Source organism: Palaemon carinicauda, chromosome 4, assembly GCF_036898095.1.
Source record: "Palaemon carinicauda isolate YSFRI2023 chromosome 4, ASM3689809v2, whole genome shotgun sequence".
Taxonomy (NCBI): domain Eukaryota; kingdom Metazoa; phylum Arthropoda; class Malacostraca; order Decapoda; family Palaemonidae; genus Palaemon; species Palaemon carinicauda.
The window spans coordinates 192,197,667-192,211,589 of NC_090728.1; the positions used below are offsets into that span (position 1 = coordinate 192,197,667).

Genomic DNA, 13,923 nt, shown 5'->3' on the forward strand with positions numbered 1-13,923 from the left:
ATTGGCAGATGCATTTGCACACTTTGAAAATGGACTAAGAGATGGATATCAACTAAAATACTTGGAAAAGTTAGACAAATTCCAGATGTCACTACTTGTTATGAAATTATTTATGATGAAAAGATGCAGACAATCCTAACTGCATTGAATAATATTTTTAAAAATTATCATCCACTACTTTCAACATCTTGCATATGTTCGAGAGAGAGAGAGAGAGAGAGAGAGAGAGAGAGAGAGAGAGAGAGAGAGAGAGAGAGAGAGAGAGAGAGAGAGAGAGAGAGGTGAAGTGTGATACAATTTTGAATAAATCCCCTATTCACATAAGGAAAGCCCTTTTAAGAAAAACATTTGACGACACTGCTCTTGTATTATCCCCAGCTTAACCGTCTAATAATTAGTGATAGTTTTAGCCATTCACAATACAACATCAGTCAAGTGTGCATTCTATAAAGACATTTATTGGTGAGCACAGTACTAATATGTAGGCTATGACATATACTGCATAAAGGCTAACCATTGATAACTGTTTCTTTATTTGACTTAACGGTAATTGTTTAAACATTGTGTTATAGATATTACTGTAAGATGCCATTATATAAACGTTTTCTGTCAAAATGTTAAGAAATTTATTGGCGGATTATAGCTGACCACTGTTCACTGAGACTATAGATAATTTCCTGCTTAGGTTAGTAGGTTAGTATGGGATCTCGGATTATAATATTTTCAGCTTATGGCAGGGTTCTTGGAATGGAACCCTTGTGTTAGTAGAGTATCATCTGTATTTTCTTAATATTTTGATATTATTTTAGAAACATAATCTAGGCCAATACATGCTTTAACTTTGTACATTGTTAGTATTAATAACATTAGCAGCAAACATCCAATATCAATGAACTACAGACTACAGCAAATCCATTTATAATGCTGTAGTCTTTCTATGCATCTCATATTTCCAGAGATAATGCATTAACAAGAGCACAAATAACTACAAAAAAGTTAATCTATACTGAATTGTAATCTTACCCAAAAAATACTGATATAACACTTGAAAAGATACATAAACTGCATACTGTACTTTATTTCATACTGCATGATACAGTACTTTTTAACTTTAATATTTTAACAGCCATTTCAATACTGTACTGTTTCTGTACAGCATACTTTAGTGGGAAACAATATTCCCCGGTTCTTGAAGTGTTGTTTCTGGATATATGTCTATTTTCCTTGTCAGAGTTCACAACACTTAATAAACATTCGAGCACGACAAAACCTTCTGTTCACGTAAGGAAAGCACTTTTAAGAACAACATTTCCATGTCACACACAAATCTTCAGCTAATAAGATTCCAGTAGACATATTTTTTCCACAGCAGAGTATTACTCCTTCTGAGGGTAAAGTAATGGATTACCCTTAACCGGAATAAGTTATAGTTCACAGGAGAAAGACATAAGCATTTGCTTTTCATTTGCACCATAGCAGATAAAGCTCACAACAATGGAATGAGAATATTCGTGCATATACAAGATTTTTATGTAAACAAGAAACTCTGCTTCCAGTTTCATAGTACTTTCTATTTACTGTATATCGTTTCGTAAAATTGTCAGTGAGAAGTCCAGTAATGAGTGATAATTGCAACAACAGTGCCTTTAGAACTCTATTCCTTGAAACAAATAAAAACAAATTATAATTTATTGGTATTCAGGTACTATACTAATAAGTTTATAATCTTATTTCATATATGAGAGACATCAAGCCTCATAAAAAAATATGAAAATTTATGTATAAACTGAACACCTTTTGATTAATGAGAATTTCTGAGAGGCCACATGGAATCCTTATTCGAAAGGGGTAAGAGCTTAAAACGTTAATTCGGAAATAGAAAAATACTTCAAAAAGCCATATTCTAAATTCGTGTAAACTTCTTAAACACACATTTCTTCATCCATAATCCTTACGAGATAAAGAACAAAACAGGTAGGAGATAAATATATAATTTTTTTCAATGTTCAGTACCGCTACTACTAATTCATGGAAAAGTAATTATGCTTGTTATAATATTTCTCCTCAATATGCAGTAGTACAAAAACTACAGTACTATAAAAAGTAATAATAAATTACCTTATTATGAGACCCTTTATAAAATTAACTTGGGGCAACAAATGTATGGTGTTTAAAATCTATTCCCACGCTTCTTTACATTAGCTTCAGGCACCTTATGGAAGATAGTGCAAGTTTTAAAACTTTTTTCAGATTACCTAATAAAGAAAACAGATAGCCTAAATAAGCTCATCAGGTTAAAATCAGTGAATTAAGATAAATTTACTACCTTATTTCAATAATATCTAAAACCAAACTGAAAATCTCTAGTAAAATAACCTTGGTTCATTGAAACATTTGTGCTTTCAAGAGAAGAAGTTAGCAAGGCAGAAATGTGTAAATGGTCTGTGAATATATTTAGTGTACATGAAATATAAATTCCTGTCAACTGTTCTGTTTCATGCTGAGCTTTTACTCATAATTACTTCTTAGAAAATCATTTAAGGGTACATAAGAATACCCTACCAAATCTATGACACATTTGTGACATTTATTTTCACTACTCAGCCACATGATTTAAATAAATCTTCAATAAAAAAAGAATATCATCTATGTTAGATGCTAAATAAAGAGTAATGGCACAAATTAAGTACTTTGAGTCTGATTAAGCAGTGTATACAAGAAGTGAAATACTCTAAAATTGGAAGCCTAGTTTCCTCTTAAGAAAAAAAGCCGTGGCATTTAGTAAAATGCATCACAGCTTCTCACACTCAACACATTAGTTCAGTGCAGTTTTGTATAGGAAATAAACGGCTACCAGAGTTCACTAGTTTTCCATATCTAACATAATATAAAAGAATAATCTTTAAGAAAATATTTGTCTTTTATCTTCCACTGCTTTTAAAGCGTACGCAAGCAAACAGGGGTAACGCACAACTTGAGCACACTAGAAGAGAGCGTCCTAGATGATATTTACAATAACACACGGCTGAAGAAAAAGATAATCAAGTGCACTGCTACCCTTAGAGTGGAATATCAAAACTATTTCTATATTCAACCACAAAACAGCACAATAACATAAATTACCAAGTTTTTAGTAAGAAAATAACTTTGTCGTAAAACAATACTTTGCTGTCAATGACACACGTAAACGCTTACAAACCAACGTCAACTCACTTAAAGCTTGAATACGAAAATTAACTCGAAAAGACTTCCATTATCGCATCATTCATTGAGTTCTTGGACAAGGAAAGTCAACCATGTGGAGAGTCATCAACACCTCAATACACTGAACAATGAAAGAGAGAGCTGTGGTGTCCTGGCTCTTGATCTGATGTTCTGATCCAGACAACTGACTATGGCTCTCATCCTGAGGGAAAATAATCCTGTTTAGAATGGCAGAACTTCACAAACACTATAGATAAGAAATTACATGTTAAAACTGGACTGCTTTATAAAGACTTAACAACTTCATGCAAAGTAAGAAAAAGTAAATGATAATTTGTAATAACCCTTTTACCCCCAAAGGACGTACTGGTACGTTTCACAAAAGCCATCCCTTTACCCCCATGGACGTACCGGTACGTCCTTGCAAAAAAAAGCTATAAAATTTTTTTTTTCATATTTTTGATAATTTTTTGAGAAAATTCAGGTATTTTCCAAGAGAATGAGACCAACCTGACCTCTCTATGACGAAAATTAAGGCTGTTAGAGCAATTTAAAAAAAAATACTGCAAAATGTGCCGGGGAAAAAATGACCCCCTGGGGGTTAAGGGTTGGAAATTTCCAAATAGCCTGGGGGTAAAAGGGTTAAAACTGGACTGCTTTATAAAGACTTAACAACTTCATGCAAAGTAAGAGAAAGTAAATGATAATTTGTATTAATGTATGAAATACAGATCCCTTACGGTATGACCTAACATCAATAGATTTTCTTTTTAATTATATTTCACTGACACTAACATTATATTACAGTAGGTCCTCGGGTTATGAGTCTCATCTTACAACAATCCATAGATAAGAAGTCGTTCATATGGATTACTGTATATCTATATTCTTATATCTATCAAAATACAGTACAGTAAAATCAAGATTCTGCTGTTAATATAGGATTTATTTAGCCTGTTATTTACTAAATTTGTTAAGGAATAATAGCATTTAGATTAGATATTGTGTTATAGCACCCAAAACATAAGAAGAATATTCATCTCCTTCCCTGCTTTTACCTAATTTTTCTCAATAACTTTCTGTGAAAACCACTTTCATTTCCCCTCCTAGCTATGAAGCACCTAGGAGACCTCTGGTTAGACTGTCACTAGTATACCATATATTATTCACTTATTCCTTCTATCTTTTAGTCACTGACTGAAAGATGTTTTGAATCAATTTCATCCCTGCAGGATATAAACAAAATTATGGGACAAAAAAAATTAAGGGACAGTAAAAAAAAAAAAAAGAAATGCTACGCCACCAGAATGAATATGCTCATTAAGAATTTCAAAGAGGCCCTAACAAAATGAAATTCAGGTCACAAGGTAGAACTGCGCATAATATTTCCCACCACCATGTGTCATGCTCAGTATATAGATGCCTCTAACCTGTCATTGACTAATCAGAGGACAACACCATTTTATGATGACAAATTTTTTGTCAAGTTGAAGCGAAGTTATGCTCTCAATGAGTGTTGAGTAAGTACACTATAAGCTTTCACTACATGAGCTTGGCAAGTTCCTCACAGTTGTTTCCCATTTCTAAAGACTGTGACAGAACTCTTAAAATGATATTTTAATTATAAAATAAATTTTTGAATATACTTACCCGGTGAATATATAATAGCTGCAACTCTGTTGCTCGACAGACACATACAGTAAAAAAAAACTCGCCAGCGATCGCTATACAGGTTGCGGGTGTGCCCACCAGCGCCAACTGTCGGCCAGATACCACTCTCGATGTAAACAAAGACTCAATTTCTTCTCATCCCACTGCGTCTCTATTGGGGAGGAAGGGAGGGTCGTTTAATTTATATATTCACCGGGTAAGTATATTCAAAAATTTATTTTATAATTAAAATATCATTTTTAAATATTTAACTTAGCCGGTGAATATATAATAGCTGATTCACACCCAAGGAGGTGGGTAGAGACCAGAGTTAAATATGTTTACATCGTATAGGCTAAGAGTTTTTTATTTCATTTTGGCAGTTATCAACATAACAAAACCAAAATAAATAGGTACCTGGTAAGGAAGTCGACTTAGACGATTACTCTGCCTTGTAAGTACGTCTTCCTTACGGAGCCCAGCGATCCTCTTAGGATGCTGACAGACCCCCAGGAGCTGAAGTATCAAGGGCTGCAACCCATACAACAGGACCTCATCAAACCCCTAATCTGGGCGCTCTCAAGAAATGACTTTGACCACCCGCCAAATCAACCAGGATGCGAAAGGCTTTTTAGCCTTCCGGACAACCCATAAAAACATTAAAACATTTCAAGAGACAGATTTAAAAGGATATGGAATTAGGGAATTGTAGTGGTTGAGCCCTCACCCACTACTGCACTCGCTGCTACGAATGGTCCCAGTGTGTAGCAGTTCTCGTAAAGAGACTGGACACCTTTCAAGTAAAATGACGCGAACACTGACTTGCTTCTCCAATAGGTTGCGTCCATGATACTTTGCAGAGATCTATTTTGCTTAAAGGCCACGGAAGTTGCTACAGCTCTAACCTCGTGCGTCTTAACCTTAAGCAAAGATCGGTCTTCCTCACTCAAGTGTGAATGAGCTTCTCGTATTAACAATCTGATAAAACATGACAAAGCATTCTTTGACATAGGCAAGGATGGTTTCTTAACCGAACACCATAACGCTTCAGATTGGCCTCGTAAAGGTTTAGTACGAGCTAAGTAGAACTTAAGAGCTCTAACAGGGCATAAGACTCTTTCTAGTTCATTGCCTACGATCTCCGATAATCTAGGAATATCGAAAGATTTAGGCCAAGGACGAGAAGGTAGCTCATTTTTGGCTAGGAAACCAAGTTGCAGAGAACAAGTAGGTTTTTCTGACGAAAACCCGATGTTCTTGCTGAAGGCATGAAGCTCACTGACTCTTTTAGCCGAGGCTAAGCATACCAGGAAAAGAGTCCTAAGAGTGAGATCTTTCAGGGAGGCTGACTGTAAAGGCTCAAACCTGTCTGACATGAGGAATCTTAGGACCACGTCTAAATTCCACCAAGGAGTAGCCAAACGACGCTCCTTAGAGGTCTCAAAAGACTTAAGGATGTCTTGCAGATCTTTATTGTTGGAAAGATCTAAGCCTCTATGCCGGAAGACCGAGGCCAACATGCTTCTGTAGCCCTTGATAGTAGGAGCTGAAAGGGATCGTACTTTTCTCAGGTATAAGAGAAAATCAGCTATTTGGGCTACAGAGGTACTGGTCGAGGATACGGAAACTGACTTGCACCAGTCTCGGAAGACTTCCCACTTCGATTGGTAGACTCTAATGGTAGACGCTCTCCTTGCTCTAGCAATCGCACTGGCTGCCTCCTTCGAAAAGCCTCTAGCTCTCGAGAGTCTTTCGATAGTCTGAAGGCAGTCAGACGAAGAGCGTGGAGGCTTTGGTGTACCTTCTTTACGTGTGGTTGACGTAGAAGGTCTACTCTTAGAGGAAGACTTCTGGGAACGTCTACTAGCCATCGAAGTACCTCGGTGAACCATTCTCTCGCGGGCCAGAGGGGAGCAACTAACGTCAACCTTGTCCCTTCGTGAGAGGCGAATTTCTGCAGTACCTTGTTGACAATCTGAATGGTGGGAATGCGTAAAGATCTAGATGTGACAAATCTAGGAGGAAGGCATCTATATGTATTGCTGCTGGGTCCGGGACTGGAGAGCAATAGATTGGAAGCCTCTTGGTCAGCGAGGTTGCAAAGAGATCTATGGTGGGTTGACCCCAAGTCGCCCAAAGTCTCTTGCACACATCCTTGTGGAGGGTCCATTCGATTGGAATTACTTGACCTTTCCGACTGAGACAATCTGCTAGGACGTTCAAGTCGCCCTGGATGAACCTCGTTACTAGGGAGATGCCTCGATCTTTTGACCAGATGAGCAGGTCCCTTGCGACCTCGTACAAAGTCAGTGAGTGGGTACCTCCCTGTTTGGAAATGTACGCCAAGGCCGTGGTGTTGTCCGAGTTTACCTCCACCACCTTGCCTCGAAGGAGATTCTCGAAGCTTATCAAGGCCAGATGAACCGCCAAAAGCTCCTTGCTGTTGATATGCATGCTCCTCTGACTCGAGTTCCACAGACCTGAGCATTCCCGACCGTCCAGCGTCGCGCCCCAGCCCAAGTCCGATGCGTCCGAGAAGAGAACTTGGTTGGGTATCTGAACTGCCAGGGGAAGACCCTCTCGTAGGCTGATATTGTCCTTCCACCAAGTCAGACAAGACTTTATCTTTTCGGAAATCGGGATCGAGACCGCCTCTAGCGTCTTGTCCTTTTTCCAGTGAAAAGCCAGATGGAATTGAAGAGGACGGAGGTGTAGCCTTCCTAGCGAGACAAATTGCTCCAGGGATGACAGCGTCCCTACCAGACTCATCCACAGCCTGACTGAGCAGCGTTCTTTCTTCAGCATCTTCTGGATGGAGAGCAGGGCTTGATCTATTCTGGGGGCCGACGGAAAAGCCCGAAAAAAGTTGACTGTGGATCTCCATCCCTAAAAACAGAATAGTTTGCGATGGGACCAGCTGTGACTTTTCCAAATTGACTAGGAGTCCCAATTCCTTGGCCAGATCTAGAGTCCAATCGAGATCCTTCAGACAGCGATGACTGGAGGCTCTGAGAAGCCAGTCGTCCAAGTACAGGGAGGCTCTGATCTCCGATAGCTCGAAACTGGTACCCCACATTCCTGTAAACAAACCTCAGAAACGGTTGGGAATCCGGGTGTATAGGAATGTGGAAGTATGCCTCCTGAAGGTCGAGAGAGACCATCCAGTCGCCTTCCATAAATGCTGTCAAGACAGCCTGGTAGACTTCATCGTGAAGTTTGTCTTGACAATGAACACATTGAGCGCACTTGCCTCTTACGTACTCCTGCAGTGAACATGGCTGCCAAATCATGGAGCCATCCCTGAGGGACTTGTCCCTGCAGAGAACGTGGCTGTCAGATCATTGGAGCCATCCCTGAAAGCCTTGTTTATGCATGACATAATTGTACAGCAAAACTTCAAAGGCTCGAAAACAGCTGTGAAGTTGACCTGTAAAATCTTGGAGCGTCTCCTGGCCAGGCGCCAGGGAGAGTCTACGAGATTTGAGAAGTCTATCTGGGCAGAGGCAGGAACTCCCAAGCCGAGAACTTCTCTCGTGTCATATCAGACTCTCGCTCGATAAGCCAGTTTAAAAGAAGGGAAAGCAAAGGCTGTATCCCCCAAACTCCTCCTGGTGATAAACCAGTCGCCTAGCAAACGTAAAGCTCTCTAGGAGAGCGAGAGAGCACTAGCTTATAAAACAACGGCTTCGAAGTAGCTAGGCCTAGTGTAAGCTCTGACGTTTAGGCGAACGAGGAGCAGCAGTTACAAAAAGATCCGGACAAAGATCCTTAAAAATCAGCATGATTTATTTAAAGTCCATAGAGGGCTAAGCAGCTTTAGGCTCCTCTCCGTCTGACAGAGTCCTCAAGGGAATATCAGTAGGAGGGTGAACAGCAACTTCCTCATCTAAAGGAACCTTGTCCGATAATAGCTGAGTCTCAAGCAAGGGAGAGACCTACCGTGGTGGCAATGCTTTACAAGCAGAGTCCACACGCACTGGTGCATTAGTAGCGGACCAGGACGCAACGTCATGTAACTGCTTGACAGTCTGTGAACTGTCAACAACAACAGGTGCGAGAGACCAAGACGCAACGTCATGTAACTGCTTGACAGTCTGTGAACTGTCAACAACAACAGGTGCGTGAGGACGCACAGCGTCCACTCGAAACTGCTTTGACCGCCTAGACTGAGCAGTCAAAACAACTCTAGAATGCGGAGGCTGACGCACAGCGTCAAAACAAGTCAACTCCGATTGTTAGCGAACGTCCTGAACGTCAACAGGAGCATCAGCAAGTGGCCTAACGTCCAAATGTGGCTGAAAATCCACACGAGACCGCATCGAGTGTGGTTCTAAACAACCTGACTGACGTGACTTAGCTACGCCAACGTCAACAGGACGCACAAAGGAACGTTAGGTTGGCTGAAAGCCCGGATCTCGATGAGATAAACGGCTAGGCTCAACGGACTAATCGGCAGAATAGTCTTCCATAAGGGAGGCAAGCTTATTCTGCATGTCTTGCCGTACAACCCATTTAGGATCAACGGAAATGGTTGCGGTAAGAGACGAGGGTAACGTCTGTGACCGCAAAACCTTGCCAACAAAAAGACTCTCGGAGTCTGTGTTACGCTTTTGTTAGGCGGCGAGCAGTTTTCCGATGACTGCATAGGGTCAGAGCTGTCCTAATGGCTACAACCAGGACGCTGGACCTGTCCTGAAAGGACTGACTTTCGCTTAAGGGCCTCGAAACCTTGTTTCAGGTTTCTTATGCAAAAAGCCTTCGGATGACGAGGAGAAAATTGTCTCTCTCGCCTTATGGTAGGGGAGATCTTGGTAAGATACACCCGATACCATAGAGGGAACGTCTGTTCGCTGATCAAGGCCTCTCGAACCCATAAGTCGTACGACATTACTTCTCCCCTGGGCTTGGGAGCTTGCAAGAGGTCCCGGACTAGGTGAACGACAGGCACGAACAGACGAACCCTCGGTCGCAACACTGTAACACTTTGCGCAATATCACTTTATCACTACGATTTTCTGTTCTGCACTAATTTCACTGAAATTGAAACTTTTACTGATTTCTACCTGAAGCACGCAATTCTACCCTCATCAAAAGGTAGTAAAAGCGAAATCAGTCGTATAATGCAAGCACATTAATACCAGCAAAAAAAAACAGTAAACATCTTTTAAGATAAAAAATTCAGTGGTTGGGGAAGAGACTAAACACTAGTTCATTCAAAACTACGTTTTCAATCTCTCACCGTACATTGCCTGGGGACGAGAATAAAACTAAAAACGTTTTATCCTTACTCCCCGTACAGAGACTAGGGACGAGAGTAACTCGAGAACAACGTTACCCGCTTGAACGGAACGTTTTCTCTCCTCTCTCTCCCTCCGTCTCTATCTCTCTCTCTTTCTCTCTCTTGATTTCGCACCTAAGAGAAGAGCCCAATTACGTTTCGTCAAAAAAACATGTTATTTGACCAAAGGAAAAAACTGAAAGGTTTTTCAATTAAAAAGTTCCTTTAAAATAGAATTTAAAACATTTAAGCTTTGAAAGAAGAATGAACAAAACGTCAGAATCGATTTACTCTTTCTGCAAAGTGAAACCGTGATACTCTCTCTCTCTATCGTAACGATAGAGCGCAAACTGCGTAGCATAAATAAACTAAACGTTAGTTCATCTTTGAAAACAGTACGAAGACTATTCAAAGAAAATCTTTCATAAAATATTTATTAAAAATATTCATTTAAAAAGTTTTAAATCATTAGCTCTTTAAAAGCTATTTACGATTGAAAGGGCTCAACGTTGTTTAACTTCGGTTTCCAAGTTAGGACCGCCTACTCTCAGGAAAGGTCGCATATAAACAAAACATTAAAATTTATTTTTATGTTTATTATAAATGGAAAGTTAATCGAAGAGGCCTAATAAAGGCGGTGAGATATAAAATATATAGAGGAAAATCTATAATTAATTTATAACGTGATAAGATAATTGCTAAAAGCCTAAACACACTTCCGTCTAAGGGAAGGGTCGGCCATTTAAAAGTCAAAGAAAGTCCATACTCTCTTTGTCATCAAAAATTAAATCTATCCAAAAACGAGTTCAAGATTTAAGATGAAGATAAAACACCTGCACTGCGAAAGCTCAAACCAAAATGAAGTACTTCACCAAAAATGTTGAGAAAACTCCAGGTTCTACAGCGAGTAAAAGTACGTCTTGTCGACACGTCGACAGAGAAGAAATTGCGTCTTTGTTTACATCGAGAGTGGTATCTGGCCGACAGTTGGCGCTGGTGGGCACACCAGCAACCTGTATAGCGATCGCTGGCGAGTTTTTTTTTACTGTATGTGTCTGTCGAGCAACAGAGTTGCAGCTATTATATATTCACCGGCTAAGTTAAATATTTAAAAATATTTTATTTCAATTGTTCATTATTTATCTTGCACCTTATTTATTTCCTTGTTTCCGTTTCTCTCGGGGCTTTTCACTGTTAGAGCCATTGGGCTTATAGTACCCTACTTTTCGAACTAGGGTTGTAGTTAAGCTAGTAATAATAATAATAATAATAATAATAATAATAATAATAATAATAATAATAATAATAATAATGAAAGATTGCGTTACTGTGAGCTTGTATAAGACTCACGAAAATCATCTTAGCAGGGATTAAGATTCCTGTGTGATTCTCATTGTTATTCCAGAATAAACCCTTGCCTTTTGGGTTTCACCATTAAGAGAGAGATCACAGTACCCCCATAATATCTGAACCTTGCACCCCTAAAATATTTGAACCTTAATACGAGTCCCATGGTTGATAAGAAGATATAGAGGAGTTTCAGATGTTTAATCTCATTCAATGGGTTATTAAACTCTACCTTTGTGATGTCAGTTAAATAGAAGAGTTTAGAGTTTAAGTTTCTTTATAAATAAACTGCCTTTGTCCCATATTAAAGTGGGATTGTATTCCTTAACTTATAGAAAGTGATTATTTTTTCATAATTGTCTGCTATGGCTATGTCTCTCTTGATATTAAATTTATCGTTAATTGTTGACTAATTAGGAGCTCTTTGAAGGATTGACAAGAAATATAACATGATAAATAAGGTAAAACTAAGACAATATCATGACAAAGTAATTTCAAGAGTGACCAGAAACAGTCAACAGTTACGGTATTCTAGAGAAAAGTTGAAGTATCATACATACATACATACATATACAGTACCCAGGCACTTCCCCCAATTTTGGGGGTAGCCGACATCAACAAATGAAACAAAACAAAAAGGGGACCTCTACTCTCTACGTTCCTCCCAGCCTGACAAGGGACTCAACCGAGTTCAGTTTAAAAAAAGAAGGAAAAAAAAAATGGAGTATCATATCTATTTAATATTTAGCCATTTGAAAATAGGTCATGTGAGAGATTGATATGATTATTAATTTCTTTGTAATGTTTCCGAGTACATTATACAGTACTTAACAAATCATAGGACTGTCCAACTGCATTCCAAGCACATTACAAAGTATCTAAGTATACAGCAGAATTGAAATCTTTCATTAAAAATACTTCAAAGTAAAAAGTCCTTACTTGTCTGAGAACCAATGAGATGCAGTCACCCTGGAGAGTTGGTTGGTGGAGAAGATTACGAACAGCTACTTTCCAGCTAATGTCCCATCCACCCCACATGTTACACCGTTCTAATTTGAAGATGTGCCTGAAGATGATAAATTTGTTATATCAAACCAGCAATAGAGTAAGGCCCTAAGAGTTTATCAAATAAAAGGGATTTTATATAGCAAAATCAAGCCATGTAACTAATTATAAGAAGAATATCAGAAATTAACCCTTTTACCCCCAGGCTATTTGGAAATTTCCAACCCTTAACCCCCAGGGGTTATTTTTTTTCAAGCACATTTTGCAATATATTTTTTTCAAATTGCTCTAACAGCCTTAATTTTCATCATAGAGAGGTCAGGTTGGTCTCCTTCTCTTGGAAAATGCCTGAAGTTTCTCAAAAAAATTATCAAAAATATGCAAAAAAAAATTTAAATAGCAGTTTTCTGCAAGGACATACCGGTACGTCCATGGGGGTAAAAGGATGTTTTGTGAAACGTACCAGTACGTCCTTTGGGGGTAAAAGGGTTAAATAAACTGTAATGCTCAATATTCCTTTCTTCTATAAATTTATAGTTTGGCTATCAAAGAATAAAACCTATTGATTAAAAATTCCGATCTCATATGCAATATTAATCTTCTTTTCCTTTCGGCTTCTCACATTTAAGGGTTGCCACAGCAAATCATATACAGTATCTTCATTTATCTCTATCCTCAGAATCCTCCTCTGTAAACTAACTGTCCTTAGATATTTTCTTAATTGATATCTAGATTTAATATTGAATAAATCTGCATAGGATTCAGAATATGAAAAAAAATCTTACTTAAAACAAAAATCTGGGTAAAATACAATTTTAATTTTATGAAATATCATAATATTTTTTGGTCATATCTTAGTAAATTGATCCACCACAATATTAACCCTTTTACCCCCAATGGACGTACTGGTACATTTCACAAAACTCATTCCTTTACCCCCATGGACGTACTGGTACGTCCTTGCAAAAAAATGCTATTTACATTTTTTTTAGCATACTTTTGATAACTTTATGAGAAACTTCAGGCATTTTCCAAAAGAATAAGACCAACCTGACCTCTCTATGACGAAAATTAGGGCGGTTAGAGCAATTTAAAAAATATATATGACAAAATGTGCTTGAAAAAAAAAAAAAAAAAAAAAAAAAAAAAAAAAAAAACGCCTGGGGGTTAAGGGCTGGAAAGTTCCAAATAGCCTGGGGTAAAAGGGTTAAAAATCAAAATTGTGGTGATAAATTTGCATACAGTAATATATCTCACCAATTAGCCTCCTCTGCCAAAAATATACAATACAGTACCCTTTTCTATAAATACCTAAAGACAATAAGCCTTCCCAATGCTCAGAATTCAAGGTGAAACATCACTAGAGTATCTTTTCATAAACATGACAGTCTGAAAAATAATCTTGGCTCAAAATCATTAAAATAGATGTTGAGGAATGA

The 13,923-nt window shown here is 38.4% G+C and overlaps 1 protein-coding gene across 2 annotated transcripts in view; it reads right to left on the reverse strand.

Moving 5' to 3' along the window:
- Window positions 1-200: 200 nt before the first annotated feature.
- Window positions 201-13,923, reverse strand: part of LOC137640314 (intermembrane lipid transfer protein VPS13A-like) — a 158,496-nt gene continuing 144,773 nt past the window's right edge. For both annotated transcript variants that reach the window (XM_068372947.1, XM_068372946.1), the window contains 2 exons: window positions 12,419-12,545; window positions 201-3,406 (listed from right to left, as the gene is read on the reverse strand). In XM_068372947.1, coding sequence (XP_068229048.1) covers window positions 3,266-3,406; window positions 12,419-12,545 — 268 coding nt within the window. In that variant the 3' untranslated portion in view covers window positions 201-3,265. The remainder of the gene's footprint in view (window positions 3,407-12,418; window positions 12,546-13,923) is intronic.